Source organism: Pituophis catenifer, unplaced genomic scaffold (assembly GCF_029215685.1).
Source record: "Pituophis catenifer annectens isolate HBS135680 unplaced genomic scaffold, rPitCat1.0.hap2 SCAF_2, whole genome shotgun sequence".
Taxonomy (NCBI): domain Eukaryota; kingdom Metazoa; phylum Chordata; class Lepidosauria; order Squamata; family Colubridae; genus Pituophis; species Pituophis catenifer.
Window position 1 is genome coordinate 86,279,523 of NW_027256882.1, and position 22,100 is coordinate 86,301,622.

Consider the following 22,100-nt stretch of genomic DNA (forward strand, 5'->3'; position numbering starts at 1 on the left):
TTCATCTTGTGTCTTCCTAGGCAAAGGTTCTCTGTTTGGATTCATCAGTAAAGCACTTCAGAAGTTGTTCTGGCAGAAGAGAAAGAAATACTTTCAACAAACATTGAGGCTAAAGGCTAAATTCATTTATGGGGAATATCATCTGTTTATATTCTCCTATTATAAAGAATATAAATATGCATATCCCTAATCCATGTTATTTGATCAAAGGAAACTGTTATGGCCTGTTGGCTGCCGGCCCCTCCAGCAACTGGATCAGAGGAGGCGGTGGCTTGGGAGTCAGGGTCAGCATCAAGGCAACCTGAGAGCTCAGAATGGGAAGAGGGAATGGAGCTGTCAGAGATAGAGGCAGAGCCTGGGCCGTCCACCAGCTCTCAAATGGAGTCAATAGCCCCCATGTCTGGAGGTGGCTGATGAGGAAGAGGAACAGCTGGGTCCAGTGCCTGACACGTGGATGCACAGAAGGCAGAGGAGAGGAAAGCAGTGGTAATCTATGGGCCGATCCTTGGGATGGAAGACCCACCACTGCTAGCAAAGCCCCACTCTAGCTCTGGGGATAAAAGGCAGGGGACAGAAATGAATAGGTGTGGCAGACAACTATTCATCTCCCTGCTGGACAGGCTTGTTAGCCTGCTGTGTGAGAGAGACTTTTGCCGGGGCTGCTGGCGCTCCTAATAAAAGAATCATTGATTTAACTACAGTGGGTTTGTCATGTTTGGGAGCCAGATCAGAACAGAAACTTTGTGTATCTCTGTGTTTGAATACAGTAGACTTACATCCAGATGCTTAGTGAGCATTTGAAGTTACAATGGTGCTCCCCCAAAAGTACTTATGACCGAATTCTGAAGTTCACTCATATACACACATACCAGTCACATGACTATGTTGGATACTTGGCAAACAGCCTGCATTTATGACCATTTGCAACGTCCTATGACTGCATTTTAGGATGTTTTTGCTGAAAACCAAGATCTATTTTGTTTTCATCAAAAATGGCCCTTAGTGAACAATGAGTTTGCTTTACTAATGGTCACGTAATGACCATGGCAAAAAAGGTCATAAAACCAGGTATGGTCATGTGGTGAACTGCTTTACTACTTACTGGATAGGCATCTTCTCACTCCTTCAGTTTTAAGTTGAGAACTATCTTGGGCAAGCTCCAATATGATTGTAGGTTGAGGACAACCTTGCATTATATGTGCTATATGTGCATGATATAGATTCACCCAGCTAAATTGCCAACACTAACACCACCAGGCGCATCTTCTTGAACACATTTGCTTTTGCCAGTAAAGTGGTGGTGTGATAGTTATAATGCAGTATTGCAGGCTAACTCTGCTGACTGCCAGCAGTTCAATCTTGACCGGCTCAAGGATGACTCAACCTTCCATCCTTCAGAAGTGGGTAAAATGAGAACCCAGACTGTTGGGGGCAATATGCTTACTCTGTAAACCGCTTAGGAAGGGCTGTAAAGCACTGTGAAACAGTATATAAGTCTAACTGCTATTGCTAATCAGGGACCAGGAAATATTCAGTTCTGGAAGCAGGTGGCAAAGATCAAGTGGTTAGTTCAATAAAAATGTCAACAAAATTTCATTTATAGTACATTCTTAGAACCCATGGCTTGCAAAACATTACTCAGTGCAGCATCACTACAAACCAAAAATAAAGCAGTGTAGTATGAAACAAAACACAGGAGATTGAAGTCCTTGTTCAAATTACTGGTCTTCAGTAAATCAGAAGCTATCCTATGAAGGAGTATATTTTAATTTAATCATTCTTTCAGTTGGAAAAAGATAACATTTTATAAATAGAACAAGTAACAGGTTATTTTCTCAATTAGGTTCCTTTAATTCTTTTTCTGTGAACAAAGATGTATGATGTCCTAGATGTGAGAACAAATAGGCATATTCCAGAGCTAATCAAACCGTTAAAAAGGCTTATTACTAGATACTTGTGCACAGACGGCAGTGGCAGTAATTCTTTGGTCTGGTAGTGAATTATTTTTCTTTCCTAGACAACCCTTAATATGTTGTGACTTATTGCTACAGCTATTAAAGTTCACTTTAAGTTCACTTTAATAGCTTGTATGAATCAAACAGATTCAGTTTTGGAAGGGACCAAAGAAGTCATCTAGTCCAATCCGCGGAGTCTTGGATCCACTATAGCATGTGTGATAGATGAGCTTCCAACTACTGCTTGAATACATTAGTGAAAGAAAACTTACAACTGGCTCACAAGTAATACAATCAAGTTCTTCCTGGTGTCTAGCCTGAACCTCCTTCACTGTAGTTTTAACCTTTGCTTCTGTTCATGCCCTCTGGGGAAACAGTATAAATCAATTCCCTCATCTATGAAACAATTCTTCAGATATCTGATGACCGCTAACATGTAGAATAGAACTTTTTTTTAATTGGCCAAGTGTAATTGGACACACAAGGAATTTGTCTTGGTTCATATATCTTCCCTTAGCTGTATCTCTGTAGGCTAAACATGATTTCCAGTTCATTCACCATCTTATTAGCCCTCCTCTGAACTTGCTTCTACATTACTGTGCTATTTGAAATATGGTGCTCCAAACTGGACTCTGCAGAATAGAGTGGAACAGTTACTTCCTATTATCTGGACTGTGTTTCTGTTAACACACTCTGAGATAACATTTGCCTTTTTAGTAGCTTCATCACACTGCTGGCTTTGTTTAACTTGTGGTCAACACATCAAGTTTCTCCAATCCAAGCCATCAAGAAACTTAATTTTGTGAAACATAATTTCATTATTTAAATTTCAAGTTAATGATTTTACATCACTTCTTCAAAATACTGCATTCCAGTCATTCCCAATCTAAGTATTTAAACTAAATAATTTAATTCATAGAAATTAATAAGATTATCCCAAGAATATATTCTGCAGCTTGATTTCTGAAATTCATTCTTTTCAGTTTAGTGCCAATCATTTAAATGAAATTACAGAGTGTCTAATACTATCTAATGAGAATATTTATCAGTGCTCCAGTACTTGACTGTTCTGCATAGTTATAATGGTGATATTATTGATAAAATGCTAAATTTGGCAAAATGATGTATTTGGCCAGTGTAGCCTCTCTCTCTAGCACAATTGAGAGGCCTCGAGGATGATGTCCACATTGTTATGTGCCTGTTCACACTTTGGAGACTAGGGATCAGAGTACCAATCAGCTACTAGAAGGTCTTTCAAACTGAAGAGACTTGACTTTCTGTTAGCTGGCCTCAACCCAAAAGTGTAAGCTTCTGTAATTGTTATTTCAAGTGTTGGAGAAGCCAGAGTGCAATATTCATGAAACCGTCTGCCTCAGCCTCCACACTGGATAGTGCATGGTTATCCCTTGGATACTGCAACATCCTAGAAATATGAAGAGACAGAGGCATTAGCTAATATAGAGTTACTTTGCTGACATTTCCCTCATCATCATTTCAGCCCATCTTCTGCCCAGATTATCATTTTATTTTACCCACCTACCCACCCACCCACCCCCACCCCCGTTGCATGTATTTCTGTTTTTCTCTGATTTCTTGTAGACACCCAATTTCTTCAATTCTTCAAGAGCCTTGGTAGTACAGTGGTCTAAGGCACCCTGTTATTAAGCTGGTTATTAAGACCAGCTGCCTGCAATTACTGCAGGTTCGAATCTCGCCAAGACTCAAGGTTGACTCAGCCTTCCATCCTTTCTAAGGTAGGTAAATTGAGGACCCAGTTGTGGGGGCAATAAGCTGACTTTGTATAAATATACAAAAGAATGAAGGCTATTGCTTAGCGCATTGTAAGCCGCCCTGAGTCTCCGGAGAAGGGCGGCATATAAATTAAAGCAAAAAAAAAAAAAAACTACCCAAGAAGCTTACCGGGTTGGAATACCCCTGGATCTAAGTGCACGGTAATATTCCAAGCCTTGCTTGGGGGGAACACGTCTATCTTCCTCTCCAATCAACAGGAGAACTGGTGCTTGAACCTAAGGGAAAGAATGTAAAATGGAAATCAGAATACTGAAAGTAAGAAAAAAATATGATGATCTGAGAGTAATGGATATACAAAAAGGGAGGGAAAGATGTATTGTACCTTGTCAACAAACTGCATAGGTGAATGAAGCAGCATCTTTTCCCATTGTTCAGGAACTGGGAGAGCAGCTTGGTCATAGGGTAGCCCAACCTCAGTCATGCACCTAGAAGGAGCCACAGAGCAGGCATCAGTAATGACAGCATCTGCTCAAAAGGGAGAACATAGTTCTTCATAAATACTCACCAATCAGGGATATCCGTGCTTCCAATCATGGCGGCCATATTGACTACAGGATTCCTGGTCACACAGGCTTTATATGTGCCGGGGTATTGGCCAATGAGATGACAAGATAAGAAGCCTCCATGAGATCCTCCAAGCAAAGCTACTCTATTTGAATCCAGAGGTTCTTTCTGTAGCATCTGCTCTACACAGAACTACAAGGAAAAGAAAAGGTTTACCGAGGGAGCAAGGATAACGGCATCTTGAATATACATGTGGACAAAGGAAAGTCCAAATGTTTAGCTGAGTTCTGATAGGACTATGATTAGGTCATCTCAATGTATACCTTGAAAAGTACAAACTACATTTGGATAGATCCTCGTGATAAAGTTTTCTGTTCTTGTATATATAAGAACAAATATATTGCACACATCTCTAAAGGAGGTATAGTCTCACAAGAACTTCACACTTATCCTACTGAGAGTTTGATCTGGCAAGGGAATATAAACAGCCATTCTCCTTGGTGACAGTTGAATCCCCTTCTTGTTACAGTAAATATCTACATTTCTCCATGTAATGAACATTTCAAACAGTCTTGTTGGAAATGGAGGAAGGGACTTTCTTACCTGCACATCTTTGACATCCTGGCAGCCCACATTTCCTGGTAGTGAATCCACACTATCCTGGCCAAAGCCCAATGATCCTCGGTAATTCACTTAAAAGAGAGGGAAAGCACAATATTACGATAGCCAAACTTTCTCTGGTTTCAAACATATTTGCCTTAGCAAAATTTCACTACAATGACAAATGCCTCCAATAATGTTAGAAGCTCTGGATTTTAGCCTTGACATAGCTCCAGTATCAAAAGACTCCAGCTTGTGAATATGACTGTGTGGCTGAGACTTCTAAGAGATTATGGCCATGCACATCTGGAAGCACAAGGCTGGGGAAGCTTGTCTTTCTAAAATAATGTCCATGTCAAGAGTTATGAACTATCACAGCTGTATAATCTATCATTGCTCGCTTAAAGGATGATCTGATGGCTGCCCAGGGTATGCACAGTCCTTATGCCAGATGACCCAGCAGACATCTTGGTGTCTGAAAGAGATTATTACCTACCCAACAGCACAGCAAATCCCATTCGGCAGAGCACTGCTGGATATAGCATCCAGGTGGTGGTGAACACTGAATGCGGGCCTCCTTTCAAGAAAAAAAATGGAGTCAAGCTCAGATGAATAGTGAGGGAATGACATTATACAGGACTAGGATGAGGGAAGGGAACAAGACAAGCAATTTACCATGTGGTGACACCACTAACGGAAGTTTGCTTTGCTCTGGTACCTGAGTGGGCTTGAGTAGTATGGCTTCAAAATCTAGGCCTCCTGGGAATACAGGAAATAATTTGCAGGTTAAGGAAAATCACTATCAGTCTTCCAAGTTTTTCTGTAGAAAGGCAACTCAAACTGAAGCATAAAAATAACAGATGGTTAAATTGGTCCAAAATTTCCCCTCAGGATACTCACTGTACTGGGGATTGTCTTGATCTGCAGAAGGTTGAAGAATATGGACATCCCAACTAATACCTTGAATTGGGCTAGTTTCTTCTAGACATACCCAATTCACATCTGCTTCCTTGCCTGCAGGAGGCAGAAAAGCTACCATCTGCAGCAAGATAAATTATTAAAAGAGATATCCAGCATTAGATTCTATTTTGTTTGATCAATAATACAATATTTGGATATGCAGAGTTTAAACTGATGTTGGGTGGAAAGCACTTAAGCATGACATTGAAGCTGAAGGATTTCCAACATAGGCCACACAGAACTTACAAGCATAGGAGGAGAGTTAGGAGTGGAGAATCTGGCCACCATCAGATCTCTGTCAATGGTGAGCAGCACCCAGCTTCCAAGAGAAGAGCCTAGTTTAGGAAAGGAAAAAAATAGTATCAATGCTTCTGTCTGGGTAATTTCCTTATTCAAGCAGAAGTTTGCCTACCTTGCCAGTTTGGTTCTAAGCTAATTTATTAGAATTTTTTCCATGGGATTTCTCAGTTAGGTAGCAGCATCCGGTTACTGAGATAAGGAAAATTTTATACTTACTTTTGGTGAGTGAACATACACTTTTTGATGCCATATCCACCACAATCAGCTCCTAGGGAAAAACCAGCATATGAAGGATCTACTGCACATACACGCACACGTATGTATTCATATATACCATACCACAATTTATAACAAATTAAACACATGAGACTAATATAGAAGAGAAAGGAAAATAAAGGAAAGACAACAAATGCCAGGACCCACATAACCCACAACCATCTCTACAGATATCCTTATGTCATTACAAATCTAGATCAGTTTGGAAACCTCCATGTGACTTTAAGTTTAGATTATTCCTTGACTCAGCAGACCTGATGCTTAAAAATCATCTATCTGAAAGAATCTTTAGAGGATAGCCAGATTGGATACATTTGGTTTGTGCAAAATACTCTTGGCTCAGCCTAACAATCCAGCAATATCCTTACCTGCCTGCTGCGCTGAGTTGTGTCCAGCACAACTCTTTGGCTGTCTGCTGCCCAACAATGCTCAGGCAGTGCTGTGCTATAGATTCCAGCAAATCCATCTGCAAGAGAGAGCAAATTAATGCAGGCAGCAGCTGTTTTCATGGTTAGACAGAAAGGCTCCATTGGAAACTATAATTCACCAGATTCTCTAAATGTTCAGCATTCGACATATTTAGGATAGATATGTGCAGGTGTTCACGAATCCCCTTTTGTTTTCAGGTTCTAGCATTTTCCAGTTTTTCAGAGGGAAAAACCCATCACAGATTGGCCTATTCGAGTAAGTATTATACTTATTAACGTGAAGATAGAAAGGGATTCTTTTCAGCTTTTATTTTTAAAGAAAATATGAAACATGTATGGGTTGGGCTTTATTTATTTCACAAGTATTCCTTTTTAAAGCACTTCCTAAACTGGCAACGTAAACATGTTTACAAGACTCGATGGCCTAGAGATAGAGCTCTTGTTTCACAATCAGGAGGTTGTGAGTTCGATCCTAGGTAGAGGCAGATGTAGGATCTCCTGCTTGGGCAGGGAATTGGACTCGATGACCTGCAAGGTCCCTTCCAACTCTGTTAATCTGTTAAATCTGTTAAATGTTAACACGATCCTTCCAAGAATTGCCAGAGAATGGAAGAAGCTCCTATAGAAAACACCCGGCAGTACTGTAAGTATATCAGGACTTCCAAAGGTTGAAAAACAAAAGCCTGGAAGGAATTCTAAAGTCATCCCTTGCATTAAAAAAATGAATGCCATTTCCCAGCCACTAAATTATTTCTTGTTTTTAGAAAGTAGAATTAAGGATAGATCTTTTGTATCTAATGCTCCTCCTGTCACAAATTCATGTGGAGCAAAAAATCCAAGAGGAATTATTTTACATCCATAGTTCAGAATGCCATTTGTATCACATTACTCACCTTGGATCTGTCGCGGGACAATATCGACTATCACGGAAGTGAGCTTTGTGTACCAGTCATACTGAAAAAAAGGTTGAAAGGTATCAAACTGGGATGTGGTAGGAACAACTTCCTGGTCTCTCAATTAAGAAATGTCATGGAAAGCTATATTGCTAACCACTAGGAATCAGAATAGAGTGAAGTAGTGTATGAATGAGAAAATATATAGAATAAATAAAGTGATACTTCATAAATCCATTGACTTACTTCTCCTGCAGCAAAAGATACCATCACTTCCAAGTTTGGAAGATCAAACAAAATTGTTGCCAGTAGGAAACACTTGACCTCATTCTCCTTACTTTCATTACAGACTTCTGCCTCCTTTTCTCACAAGGTTTTTGAAGAAGCAACCCTCCTAATCCATAACAGCCACCCCAAACTCCCAGAAGTTCTTAGTCTAATCAGATCAAACTAAACTCGGGATGATTTAGAACTCTGACCACAATACGTGAAGTTCAAATGCTTGAGACTACAAAGAGCTGAAAAGTCCTGTACAAATTAAAGACTAAATCAATGACTTGGCTAGATGCAATCAGGTTACCTGAAATTGTTTCTGTGCCAATAGTTCAAAATCAGTGCTCACCATGCAGATACGGCTGCATTGCTGATGAGGTCCAGAAGCCTGATTCTCCAGGTATACGATGCGACACTGGTCTGGGCTCAACCGTGGAGACCAAATGGCTTTGTTGTCCTCTGACAACAGCTCTGTAAGGGGGGGGGGAGGAGGGGAGATAATGACGTAAGAGAAATCACCAGCAGCTCTGTAAGGGGGGGGGGAGGGGAGATAATGACGTAAGAGAAATCACCAGCAGAATGCACTGACTGAGAGATAAGATGGATTCCTGTACTCACCACACTGACCACCTGTCAGATCGACATGGAAAAGTGATGATCTGGGGGCAGAAGGGAAACAGCTGGTGGTAATGTAGGAAGGGATCATATAAGACTAGTCAGGAAAAGGGTAGAGAGATACCTTTCTTTTAAAATTAAGCTACTGTTTTATTCAACCCTTAAACAGAAAAAGAAATATTATGCTTTGACCAACTGAACCCCTCCCCAATGATCTTAGAAATAGACAATACTAAAAATAAAAAATAATCCCTACGTATATTGAGATGTTCCTTCATCACCCCGGATGGCAGATATCATAACTCATAAAGACTATAATGCCCTTTCCATTTAAATGCTATATATATATATATATATATACCCCAAATTATCCTGGGAAAAGGGACTTCTAAAGCTTTCCTGAGTTTATCTGCTTAATATTGGATTTTATATACCTCTTGCAGTATAGACAGTCAAATTCCACTTGGATTTCTCCTCCAGTTTTTGGAAGGAAACTCACCTGCGATTGATGCAGTACTTCAAGCCTAGACGGAAAGGCTCATGGTACCAGCCAGTGAATACCACTCCTGTGTCATTTGGAGTCCAGAAAGCCTTGAAGCAGAGAGAAGATGATGTTAAGTTTGAAGAGGTGGGCAAAGTTAAGATTTTACTCCAGAAACCATCTTTCAGCATAGCATAGCTTGGGGGGAAAAGCAATATTTGCAATGAGTGAACAGGAAACACAACCCATCCCTTTGTCTGGGAACCTGACGTGGGAGATAAAAGATGCTATTTCCAGGAAGATATTTTTTTCTCCCTCCCAAAGGATGAATCTTTCATTATATAGCAGCTTTTATTTCTTCTGTTCAATTGTGTCTAATTCTTGGCAACTGCCTGGACAAGTCTCTGCAGTTTTTTTGGCAAGGTTTTTCAGAAATGGTTTGCCATTGCCTCCTTCTTAGGTCTGAGAGAAAGTGACCAGCTCAAGTCACCCAGCTGGCTTTGTGCCCAAGGCAATACACCATCTTGAACTCACCATCTCCCAGTTCCTAGCATGATGCCTTAACCACTTCACCAAACTGGCTCTTTCTGAGGTAGTTGTAGCATAGCTATTATATTCTTTGCAACAAGATATAGCAAGCACATATAAATTCAGCCATAATTGCGGGTAATCTATCCCCCCCACCCTCAATTCCAAGTGCTCTGTACTGACCTGACCAGGTGAGATATATTCTGGAACACCTTCTAGCACGGAAACATTGTTGCTCTCAATGTCCAATACACACAGTACAGGGATACTCTTAGCCACCAGAGTTTCCCCCCAGTCTTCATAAAATACAAACTGCTCTCCCTGAGAAAGGCAGAAAAACAATAAAATCAGAGGCATCCTGAGATACATAGCATGCTAGCAAAAGGATTCTCGCCTGTCTGGAAAATGGCCAATGATTCACAGTACTGTTCCCAACTTTATATCTATCAAGACCAAGAATGTTTTAAGGCATACCTTTCTTAAGAATGCAATAATTTTACAACAGGTCACAGCATCTTAAACTGCTGTAGAAGATAGTTGCTCCTTCAGAACAGACCAGGATGAAGGCATCAGATTCCCAAAGGATCACATTAAAGCTATTTTCATAATGGGAAAAAGAATGTGACGCCTTCTCCTAGATGCTGATATCAAGTATTGCACACCCATCAAGGAGCTAACTTTCATCCAAAAGAACAGGCAACAACACAATAGAAGATGAATGTTATCCAGAACCTGAAAATCAGACTCCTGGCTGATTTAATGACTTAAAAATCAAAGCACTCAAAACAGACCTATCCAGGTTATCAAGTTGCTCTTTAAAAGTTGGTTCTCACACTGACAATAAGTTAAGCAGCAGTTACCAAAAGAATGAACAGATGCAGATGCTCATAAAAATAATTTTTAAAAACCCGCAGTCATGGAAGTGGGAGTTTTCAGTCTCCTCTACTCTAAGGCTTTAAGAAACCAGAAGAGTTTTGTCACTATAAATTGTCTGTATGTTGGAGGCTCATCTGAAAGACAAGGATTTATTGAATGTTATACAACTTCCCTTTGATGGATGAATTACTAATCACAGTCCTGAAAACTTGCTTTTGCATTAACTATTTCCTATCCAGATTGTTAAAAGGATAGTGTGACAGCTTTTCTAGATCAAGGAAAACAGAAATGTTGGCTTGCTGGGAGATCATAAAAGGTAATGTCCATCCCACCTTCACTGCTTTGTCTCGTTCAGTCTTGGCCAGTTCTTCTTCAGTGTTCAGCTCAGGGGCTCTGGGCTTAAAGAAAGACTCTGTCTTGGGACGCTTCTTTTCTGCCACGTAGAGAAGGTGAGTCTCTGAGTGTGACCAGGCCAAACAGCCAAACTGATCTGGGAATAGGAGATGATACCTGGTAGGCTCAAGCATATGCATTTTCTTCCCTAAAGCTGCATCCCATTAGCCTCCTATCAGAAAGCAACAGCATAGTGGGCATAGTTTTAAAATGTTTCTATCACCCAAACATGATTTTGGAATTCCTGAAATATATTAAAAGACTCAAGACTTTCTTTTCCAAGATTAATCAAGGTTTTCCTACTATTTGCCATTATACAGAGCTGGTCTCTTGCCTCTTAGGAACTGAAACAGAAACTTATACAAAGCCTTACCATCATCATATACTTGGCCATGCTTCTCTAGAGCTGTCAACTCGATGCTCTTCACCTTCCGGTTCTTTTCCCAGACCTACGAGGGCAGATACACTACAGTTTAGCTCACAGAGCCTTTTCTTCACTGAAATCACTAATTAAGGCTTCCCTGACAATGGTGTCAAGGTGGGAGAAGACTACACAATTTCCTTTCCTGCAGGAAAATAAAACAAAACCCCCATAAATCATAGCTGCTGCAACATTGCTTCCACAGATAGAAGCAATCTAAGAATGAGACAAAAGTAGGAAGAATGAAGGGGCCCCCAATTCCTACCGAGCAAACCCCCAAGCCATGAAGCCTTACTGAGCAGGAGTGAAACATACCTCCAGGAACTGTTTTTCCTCGCCTTTGCTATTGTTCATCTTTCGCACAACAGCTTTTTGAGTTCCACTTGGAGAATCCCGACTGAGCAGTCTAGGTGGAAAATATATATAGATATACAATATATATTCTATAAATATAGAATCATACAATCATAAGGTTGAAGGGACCTGGGTGCCTTTTTATTTGTTTATATCCTGTCTTTATTATTTTTACAAATAATTCAAGGTAGTGAATATATTCAATACACCTTCCTTCTCCTTTTTTCTCCACAACAACAAACCTGTGATGTGGTTGGCCTGAGATTCAGTGATAGGCCCAAAGTCACCCAGTTGGTTTTCATGGTTAAGGTGGGACTAGAACTCACAATTTCCCGCTTTTTAGCTTGGTGCCTTAACCACTAGACCAAACTGGCTCTTCAAAGCTGGCTTTTAAACAATCCTCTGCCCAGGGTGGGAATCCTTAAATTAGTCTCAATGCCCGACCAATATATTCCACTTAGGTCAGCAGCAAGGAGAGGCCAATGCAGTCTAGACTTACTCTCCTTTGACTTCAGTGCAATTGCCCGAGGGGCCAGAATAGATGACGGACTGGTTGTCATGGAAAACGAGGTACTGACGGCAGAATTTCACATTTTCAGCTCTTTCCAAGTCCCGCTGTGACCACTCTGTAAGTAGAGATTTTACTATTATTTGATTTACATAAAGAGTCCTACTTCTGTCTAGTCTGGCACAATAGAAAAAAGCCTCCTTCATTGAATGCAAAGAACCGCTATCAGAATTGGATTCACACATTGCATCAAGTTATCAAACGGATTTCTTAGTTTAGGTTTAATGTATTGTGTAAACCTCCCAATGCAGTGTGTTTTGATTAAGGAAATTGTCACCCATTATGCTTTCTTCAGTAAAACACTTTTTTTTTTAGTGAAGTGGTTTAAAAAAAGCCCACCATCATCCAATAGGGGAAATAGTCAGTAACAACCTATCCTTCTCATCTTTTGTCTGCAATAGAAACTCTTACAACTACTGTTTTTGAGTTTTTAGTCTTTTGGGATCATCAGGAAAGAAGAGAGATGTCAATCAAACACAGCTAGAAAAAAGTAATGCTTATGCTTTGTGTCCTGATTTATTTTGTTTATGGGGTGAGGGTCGAATGTTACATTTGACCATTGATAACAATATTGCACAACGGCTATTTAAATTCCACGGAGCCAAATATACACCCAATGATGTGGGTTCAACTTTAAAGAGCTTACCTGTATAAATATTGCAATGTTTGCCACCATACTGAGTTGTTACTTCAGGCCCAATACAAGCATGGGAAAGCGAAGGATACTGGCTCAGATCACGGTACAAAGCAGCTATTTCTTCTATATCATTCAGCAACTATACATTACAGATATAAAGAAATAAAGGACCATAATTAGTTGTGATGGACTCATCTTCTTCTCTAATCTCTAATAAAATGGAAAGAATCTTCTTTCGTTGGGGGTGTTACTTGGAACCCTGACATAGCCATTTGCTCAAGTTAACAATCAGCAGTGAAGGAATTATGTCACAGACTAATGCTTGGTACAGCAGCCACAAAAGCCTTGGAAAACATAAATGGCGGTATGTATCCATATCTACGAAGACCAGAATCACAGAAGCCATTCCCTGTGACATTCTATGGCAGAGGTCTTCAAAGTTGGCAGCTTTAAGACTTTTGGGAGTTGAAGTCCACAAGTCTTAAAGCTGCCAACTTTGAAGACCTCTGCTCTATGGAAGTGAAAGTTGGACTTTGAAGGAGGAGGATTGGAAGAGTATTGAGGTATTTGAATTTTGGTGTTGATGACGTCTGAGAATAACATGGCCAACCAAGAAAATAAGCCAATGGATCATTGAACACATCAACTCAGAGTTCTCACTTGAGGTACATATGACCAGGTTCAAATTATCCTACTTTGCACATTTTATGCAAAGACTCAGCTTTCTGGAGAAGGCTCAAATGCTGGGAAAGGTGGAAGGGAAGAAGATGGCAAAAGCAAGATGGATGGACTCAATTACAGTGACAATTACTGCATCTTTGGCGGTCCTGAAAGAAGAGGTTAGGGATAGATTGCCATGGAGGATATCTGTCGCTAGGAGTCAAAAACAACTTGATGGCACAAAGTCAAGTTATAAAAATTGTTTCTGTGTGAAAAGCAGGGATCAGGAAATGCATGAGCTGGGAGCACTATGGCAATTTGCACCCAGCTAACTGGGAAGTGTTGTCTCTTGATATAATAAACTTTGGCCTTCTGCAGGGCAAGAGGTCGATTCTATCAGGAGTTCCTAACCTTTATTCCTTCCCAAATCACTGGAATTATCACCATAAAGGGCAGAATTATATCAGTGCTATAGATAGAATACACTTGTCTTTTATCTTTTTGTACAGGCTGAATTCAAACGGGACTGCTGAAGTGAATCCCTGATGCGAGGATGAACAGAGTGAATTGGCCAGATCAAAGCTACTTGCCAATTCAGCCCCACCTCATCTCATTCATTGCCATTCAGGCAGTTCACCAACTGTTGGATGGAAACGGTTTCACCAAAATACACAAACGATTAACAGTATCTAATTTTACTAATTTAAACTAAGTACTAGTACAGGAGTACTAAAATACATAAAATTGGCAACAGGAGGTGGGTCCTGGAGGCAGTTGCTGCAGGTGCTACTCTAAGAGGAGCAATTAACCCCCCTCCCCCAATTTTTTGCAAACAATGAACAATGAACAATTTTTTGCAAACAATGAACAATGAAAGTGGCGCTTCATAAGGACGGGCGTCAGCACAATCAAAGTAAGTTCAGCTCCTGACATCTTTTATCCCTTTGAGGATAAAGATCCCGTTTAAGGGCTACGAGAAGAGACTTTTTTCCAAGGGAAAAGGAGATAAACTGACGCCCTCTCCGTTGGTAGTTTCCTCGCAGCAAGCAGCCATAAAGGAAAAAGCCTCTTTCTACCTGTGACATGCATAGAGAGGGTTCACCTGTTGAGCTTCGCGCTATGTGATGTGAAGGTATTGGAAGAGGGACCCAGGCAGCCTTTCCCAGGAATAAGACGGAAAGAAAAGAGAAGAGGAACGCCAGCCCTCCCGTCCCCTCCATCGCTCCCGCTCCAAGCGGAGGGAAAGAGCGACTCACGCCGTCCCCACCATCACACTACGGCCTTTGGGGAAGCGCCGTGCAACAGGCCTACCCACCCGCCGTTCACCGACACGCGTGTCCGGCCCCTGACGATCCCTCACCGGGGGCTCCATGGCTCTCTGATCGTCGTCCCGATTCCCGAGAAGTCGCGGAAGCTTCAGTTCGATTCCCCTCGAGAAGGAGGAGCATCGCCTTTGGAGCTGCTTTGTTATGATTGGTTCCGGGCCTGTCCGTCAAATAGAGCCAGCCAGCCCGTAGAGAGGAGCTGCCAATCTTTCCTCCACCCGGAGATGCGGTTCAGCCCCATCCAGGGCGGGCGGAGGGGCGGCTGGGCGGGGACGCGCAGCCTTTGGATCCAAGGCATCGTAAATTTAGAGCCCTTTGCCCAATCCGCTCAGAGGAAGGGCGGGGCTTACTTTTTCCCCCCACCCCGAAGCCGGGGTCTTTTTCCAATGGAAAGCCAGCAAAAACCTTTAGCCAGTTAAACGTCAGGTGCCAATAATATAGCGTTTGGGAAACGTTAGGATTAGGGAGGGAGCTGGGCGTGGCTTCAGGAACTGCGCGTCCTTGGAAAAAAGGTGCGGCTGCTTCAGTAATTGAGAGGAGTGCTTGGAAGATACCACTATGGGAGGGGGAGAATGCCCGTTTTCCAAAAGGTGTACACAGCTCATCTTTTAACCCTGTATGACAGGCTGGAGCGAGATGGTCTCTTCCATATCTGAAGGAAGTCTGAAGTCTGAAGCTTCTTCCATATCTGAAGGAAGGCATCATCTGCCCCAATCACTCCTGGCCAATGTGATTGTTGGGAAATAGCACTTAGCAATAGCAGTTAGACTTATATATTGCTTCACAGTGCTTTACAGCCCTCTAAGCGGTTTATAATCAATATATTGCCCCTCAACAATAATGCTCCTTGTTTTACCGACCTGGAAAACTGAGCCAGCCTTGAGCCGTTGAGAATCGAACTGCCAAACTGCTGGCAGCCTGCAGTCAACAGAATTACCCTGCAGTACTGCATTCTAACCACTGGGCCACTGTGGCTTGAGTACCACAGATTCCCTACCCACCCCAATTTTTCTGTAACATCTAAGATGGAAATAAACACATTGGTTTTGATAGTGAAGCTCAAATAATATAGAGTTAAGTGATATTAAAGCTGTTCAAGTTGCCTGTCATCATGCACACTGTCTTCCATAGATGAACCTCACACACACTGAAGAGCTGCTTATCTAGAATCCTCCCCACCTTCAGCTTCACATGATGTATTCTGCATTCTAGAACTACAGGATAAAAAAAAGAGTCCCCCCCCCAACTCACTTTCCCAATACATGGCTGCTTCAGTGGTGGTGCTGAGACTTTACTTTTCTGCATGACATTTGATTTGAGCCCTCTTTTAAAGTGTTACGAGACTGCTTTAATGGAGGGAATCTGAAGAAAAAAAACATCAGCTTTAATAGCAATAGCACTTATACCGCTTCACAGTGCTTTTACAGCCCTCTCTAAGAGGTTTACAGAGTCAGCCTATTGCCCCCAACAATCTGGGTCCTCATTTTACCCACCTCGGAAGGATGGAAGGCTGAGTCAACCTTGAGCCAGTGAGAATCAAACTGCCGAAGTGCAGTTAGCAATCAGTTGAAGTAGCCTACAGTACTGCACTCTAACCACTGCACCACCTCGGCTCAGAGGTGCTGCATTTGAAAAGGCCCAAAGTATTTCCCCCCCCTCAAACTAGGTTTAAAGTGTACACAGCTCTGGGTATTTTGCCTTATTTGCATTTCCTAGAGCCCTTTGGAATGACAAAGGAAATGTCGTGGAGATAGTTACCAGGTGATGATAATTTAGAAGCTTAGCTCAGCATCCTATTTAGTGTGTTAGCAATTCTCCTTAATCAAAAGTGGAAAGCTATTTGTCAAAGCCTCTTCCAATTTGGTGTCTATTGTGTGTCTATGTCCCTGTCCTTTGGCTCATGCTTCAACAATTAGGATGCTGCGGTTATAGTTTCTGTGATAGTACAGATATTTTACACTGCTTTAGCTTTCATGATATGTTCTAGTTGGAGACTAAAATGTAATTGCTTCATCATTCTTGCTGCTAAAGAAAAAAAAATGTAAACATTAAATGTAACACACTAAAACCTGTAGTTTGGTTGGTTTGGGCCAATTGTGGTTTGTTTTGTAAATCATAGTTAAACCACAGAGAGGGCTTGCAACTTTTTTTTTTAATTTGATTTATATGCCGCCCTTCTCCGGAGACTCAGGGCGGCTTACAATGTGCTCAGCAATAGCCTTCATCCTTTTGTATATTTTATACAAAGTCAGCTTATTGCCCCCACAACTGGGTCCTCAATTTACCTACCTTAGAAAGGATGGAAGGCTGAGTCAACCTTGAGCCTTGGCGAGATTCGAACCTGCAGTACTTGCAGGCAGCTGGTCTTAATAACCAGCTTAATAACAGGGTGCCTTAAACCACTGTACTACCAAGGCTCTTTGGTACTTGGGCGTCCTCCTGGATACACGGCTGTCTTTAGATGTACATGTGACAGCTGTGGCCAGGGGGGCTTTTTACCAGGTTTGCCTGATTCGCCAGTTGCGTCCCTTTCTGGATCGGGACTCCTTGCGCACGGTCACTCATACCCTTGTCACTTCCCGCCTGGACTACTGTAATGCTCTCTACATGGGGCTCCCCTTGAAGAGCACCTGGAGGCTCCAACTGGTCCCGAATGCGGCCATGTGGGTGATTGTGGGAGCGACGTGGCGCTCCCATGTAACACCTCTCCTGCGCGAGCTGCACTGGCTCCCGGTGGTCTTCCGGGTGCGCTTCAAGGTATTGGTTACCATCTTTAGAGCGCTCCATGGCTTAGGACCTGAGTATCTACGAGACCGCCTTCTGCCACCGTTAGCCTCCCACCGGCTAGTACGCTCCCACAGAGAAGGGCTCCTCAGGGTGCCGTCGGTCAAACAATGTTGACCGGCGGCCCCCAGGGGGAGAGCCTTCTCTGTGGGGGCACCTGCCCTTTGGAACGAGCTGCTCCCGGAGATACGAAGGATCCCGGATCTACGCACCTTCCGCCGTGCCCTCAAAACTTTTCTATTCCAGCAAGCCGGGCTGGTGTAGCTCTTTTAATTGTTTTTAATTCATTTTTTTTAAAAGGGTTTTTTTAATTAATATGGGCCAAATTTATTTAATATATTTTTAAATTGTTTTAAATTTTATATTTTTATGTTTTTATTTTTGGCTGTACACCGCCCTGAGTCCTTCGGGAGAAGGACGGTATATAAATTTAAATAATAAATAAACTTTGTACAGTATATAAAACCATGCACTGTTTTCATTGCAGCCTACTGATGTTTAGCAGATGGAGAGTCATTCCTTACTGTGGTTGTTTTCAGAATGGGGCATGAGAAAAGCATAAGGTCATTAGTCCCACTACCCCAGTTCCTCCTGAAATGCTTAACAAGGATAGAACTGAAGAGAATCTCAGCTGCTTAATGTCCCACTGATTCTTTCATAGTGCCACATGAACTGGAGATTGACGAAGAGGTACCAAGGGATCCTATCACAGAGACTGAAAGTGATCAACAAGCAAAGGAAGGGCCTAAAGGAACTTATTAAAGATTCCAAGGAAGCGACTGAGCTAAATAAACAACATTAAAAGTTCCAAAGGAAATAATTGAGCTTAATAAATAGTAGCACGTCATGGGGCCTCAACCTTTTAAGAATTTAGAATTAAAACTGGATAAAACAACCTTCTTTATTTCTGGATATGTTGAAGCTGCATTTCCCAGAATTCCTAAGCAGAATGCCTTTAGGAATTGCTATCCCAACATATTTTGAGAGTATGGGTTTAGAAGGCTGGTGCAGGATGTATGTAAGCCAATTTCATAGAGATAACAGAAAACAATGTTTCTTCTTTCTAAGGAGAGCTGTCCTTGGAAGCTGTTCATGAAGAGGGAATACTGTCTTCTTCACTGAAGGAAGGGAAACCCTCTAAACTAGCATTTCTCAAACTTAGCAGGTATGTGGACTTTAACTCCCAGAATTCCCCAGCCAGCATTCTGGCTGGGGAATTCTGGGAGTTAAAGTCCAGACTTCTTAATGTTGCTGAGGTTGAGAAAAACTGTTCTGCACAATGGGAAGTGCCTCACTTTGGGCTGTCACCTTGGAAAGAATTGCTTCATGACCCCATGGGGGAGAGAATGCACCTCTCTTGGCAAAGAAAGGGTTCCTTTCCTCAATGTGCTTCAGCACTGCCTGTGTAGGCTTACATGTTCCTGTGCCAGTACAAAACGGGGAATAGCATGTGCCCCACAACTCCCACAGGAAAGCTGTGCAACTACTAATCTGCCAACCACTCTTTCTAAATTTGAACCTGGCACTAGATGATGTTGGCTATCAGCAGGCGTAAATCTCCTCTTTGCTTGAGGCTGTTGATGACAAAATTGGTCTTTTGGGGAGTGTCTTTTCCACTGATCTAGCCAGCAAACTCTCAGGGGTCAAGAGGCTTCTCCCTGTGAAATCTAATGAGGAACTAGCCTCCTTAAAGTGTGGCTGGAGGCAACAAGTGACACATGCTGAATGGCGTGTCTGGCTTGAATCTAATCAGTAGAACAGCCACGCAAAGTCCTGGATGGCAGATGTCTTGTTCAGGCTCTGAGTAGGAGCTGCATCCGTATGGAGGTGGGTGAGAAAAATCCAGGTACAGTAACACATAAGGGTAAGAGATTTCAGTGGGATGGAAGAGATTTATTGGCGATCTGAGAAAAGACATTTCTCATTGTAAATTCATGCAGGCTTCCTATTGGAAGGAGCCTTGCTTGGGCATCTTCCTCCATATTGTCCATGAATATGCATGAGGCTTTGTTTGTGATAAGACATGCTTGTGCTTCTATATGCAGGTGTAGATGCATATGTGCCAAATCCCACACAATAAAAGGGGTTCAACAGCATGGATTCATTTTGGCGCATGTACAAGTGCACTCAAATACTAAAAAAAGTCAAAAACTCATCAAACATTTAAGTGATTTTAGCATATCATAACTCACAACTTAACTGCTGATCCTGTCTTAAAATCATATAAATAGATCCTGCTTATATAATTATAACATTATATAAAGGGATTTTTGTTTTGATTGTAACTTGTTACTTTGTTTTTATATTAAGAGCCGCCCACAGTCCTTTGGAGTTGGATGGTGAAATCAATCAATCAATCAAAAAAGAATGATTTGATTTTTTTTGTTGGTTTAATTGTGGGTTTAATATAAGGATTTACAGAAATTCTATCCCTTTCTTCTCCCTCCCTATTATTTTCCTCAGCCATGTATTGTATGGTTTTAAACTTTCCCTTTTCATCAGATTCCCATTGCTGACTTCCACTGATAGCTTAAGCAACCTACTGTTCCATCGGCTGTGCTCTGGCTTTCTTCCCCATCATTTGAACATGATGTTTGTAGTTCTGACTGGCAGTTTTCATTGTGAAATGGAGAGGGGACATTTCTATTGTTGATCCAATGAGATCTTTCAGGCCCGCTAATCACTGTATTAGTGGCCAGACTACATGTCTGAATGTTCTCTAGTATGATCCCATTCCAGTCACTTTTAGAGGAAGATCATTAAGAAGTGCTCATCACATTGTTGTTGAGAAGCATATTTAAATGAACTTTTCTGGGAGTAACTGTCCAGTTGGTTGTTGAGCTAATTCTCCTTGGTGCTGTTAGGAGGTCTGTTGTCACCAGGTCTGTCTTTGGGCAAAGAAAATACAATGCAGCAACTGCTGCACATATTTACTCCTAAATAGCTGGAGAGCAAGAACAACTCCATAACACCACTATGAAACTTTGCTTGCAGAATTATAAAATGTCATTCTGTTATTCCTCCTTAGAAATGGACTAAAATGGTAGGATTCACATGAAGTAGGGAGCCCCATTTTGAGGGGAGTAAATTGGGAAAGAATGTTATCTTTATCTCCTGCTAAATGACACTGTATGCGCTTGTGAAAAGCATACTGAGCATCTCAACATCTAATCAAATTAGAGACACCATATAATAGACCAGTGTTTATCTTGCTAATAGCTGTTCTGATTCATAGCCTTGGGTTGCATCCAGGTATGCAAATAGCTTGAATGTCTAGCATGCAGTAAAAAGCCAAATAAGTTTTTACCAGCTTCATTTCAGGGAATCTTTTCATTTGATCCATATGTATTGAATACGTTATGGTAATGTGAAGGTTTGACTATTGTAACTATTGTAAATGCAGCTGCCATCGGTAACTATCCCATCCCATTGATATTTGGATCTGTACCAAATATTTCTTCTGTCTTACAAGATTTGTCCCAAATATTAACAAGTTCAGAACTATGCATATTAAACAGTAGTGTCATTAATGAATTAATAATACTTGTAGTATAATATGGATTTATGGGAAGGTATAATTCAGAGATAGGAGAATGTCCATTGATATTGGCACAGTATAATTTTGGGGGTCCATTTGTATGAACATTGTCCTTTTCCTGACAGGAATGGATACATATTAGTTATGCTTTTATGTTTTCTATCATATCCATAATAAAGATAGGAAGACTAGTTTTCAATATGGGCTGCTAGCACTTAAAGCAGATACACTTGCAATAAAACACAATCTGAGAGAAATCCCTTGGCAATAAGGGATAATTTACTTTCTTAGCACATTTTGGCTTCAAAACAACCACAAACACATACAGTTGTATAAAGTAGCGCTAAACAGAACAAAAAAAAGGACCCCTTTTGATTTAGAAAGGAGTATCAGGTTACCAAGGAGACCTAACAACTCAAGGACAAGTGACAGTCATAGCACATTCTCATCCTAACAACTCAACCATAACAAAGAAGTCAGATTATAGATGAAAACCTTGCTTGTACTTAGTCATTTAAAAATATGAAAGTCTCACTGAATTTGTTAGCTTTACCCTTGTTGCTAGGTAACTTCCTATATTCTATCCAAGTGACTATATATCTCCTTAACTGTATTTTATATGTATTCAATATTTTAAATTTTTTTTAACCTATATGTATTCTTCTTAGGTCTGGTGACTTGCTGAACCAATAAATAAAATGATACCTTGGATCCTCCCTGTTGTTTTGATATGATTGATGATGATGATCCAAGAACTACCATAATTCTTTGCTACTTGAATTATGAAACAGCCTTTTGAGATTTTTTGAGCCACTGGTGTTTCCGTATCTTCCCTGCTGGTGGTGGAATGTGGTCTGGATGGCTTTGGTTTTCTTTTTGGTAGCTAGTGTGAACTTTGACCTGATTTGGGCATGGCGAT

General features: G+C 41.3%; 1 protein-coding gene across 2 annotated transcripts; it reads right to left on the minus strand.

Annotated features, from left to right (window-relative positions):
- Positions 1-1,832: 1,832 nt before the first annotated feature.
- On the minus strand, positions 1,833-14,954 carry LOC139309612 (acylamino-acid-releasing enzyme-like). 2 transcript variants are annotated; one of them, XM_070933740.1, is made up of 22 exons: positions 14,895-14,954; positions 12,884-13,013; positions 12,169-12,295; positions 11,631-11,721; positions 11,268-11,343; positions 10,834-10,991; positions 9,809-9,946; positions 9,116-9,207; positions 8,620-8,660; positions 8,351-8,472; positions 7,729-7,789; positions 6,776-6,873; positions 6,348-6,399; positions 6,078-6,166; positions 5,772-5,910; positions 5,547-5,630; positions 5,368-5,448; positions 4,875-4,963; positions 4,273-4,463; positions 4,090-4,192; positions 3,876-3,982; positions 1,833-3,378 (listed from the first exon to the last, which is right to left on the minus strand). In XM_070933740.1, the coding sequence occupies exons 1-22, from the start codon at positions 14,904-14,906 to the stop codon at positions 3,276-3,278; spliced, it is 2,184 nt and encodes a 727-aa protein (XP_070789841.1). In that variant the 5' UTR covers positions 14,907-14,954; the 3' UTR covers positions 1,833-3,275. The 2 variants fall into 2 exon arrangements, with proteins under 2 accessions (XP_070789841.1, XP_070789839.1); XM_070933738.1 differs by having other exon boundaries at positions 14,850-14,916.
- Between the last annotated feature and the right edge of the window lie 7,146 nt (positions 14,955-22,100).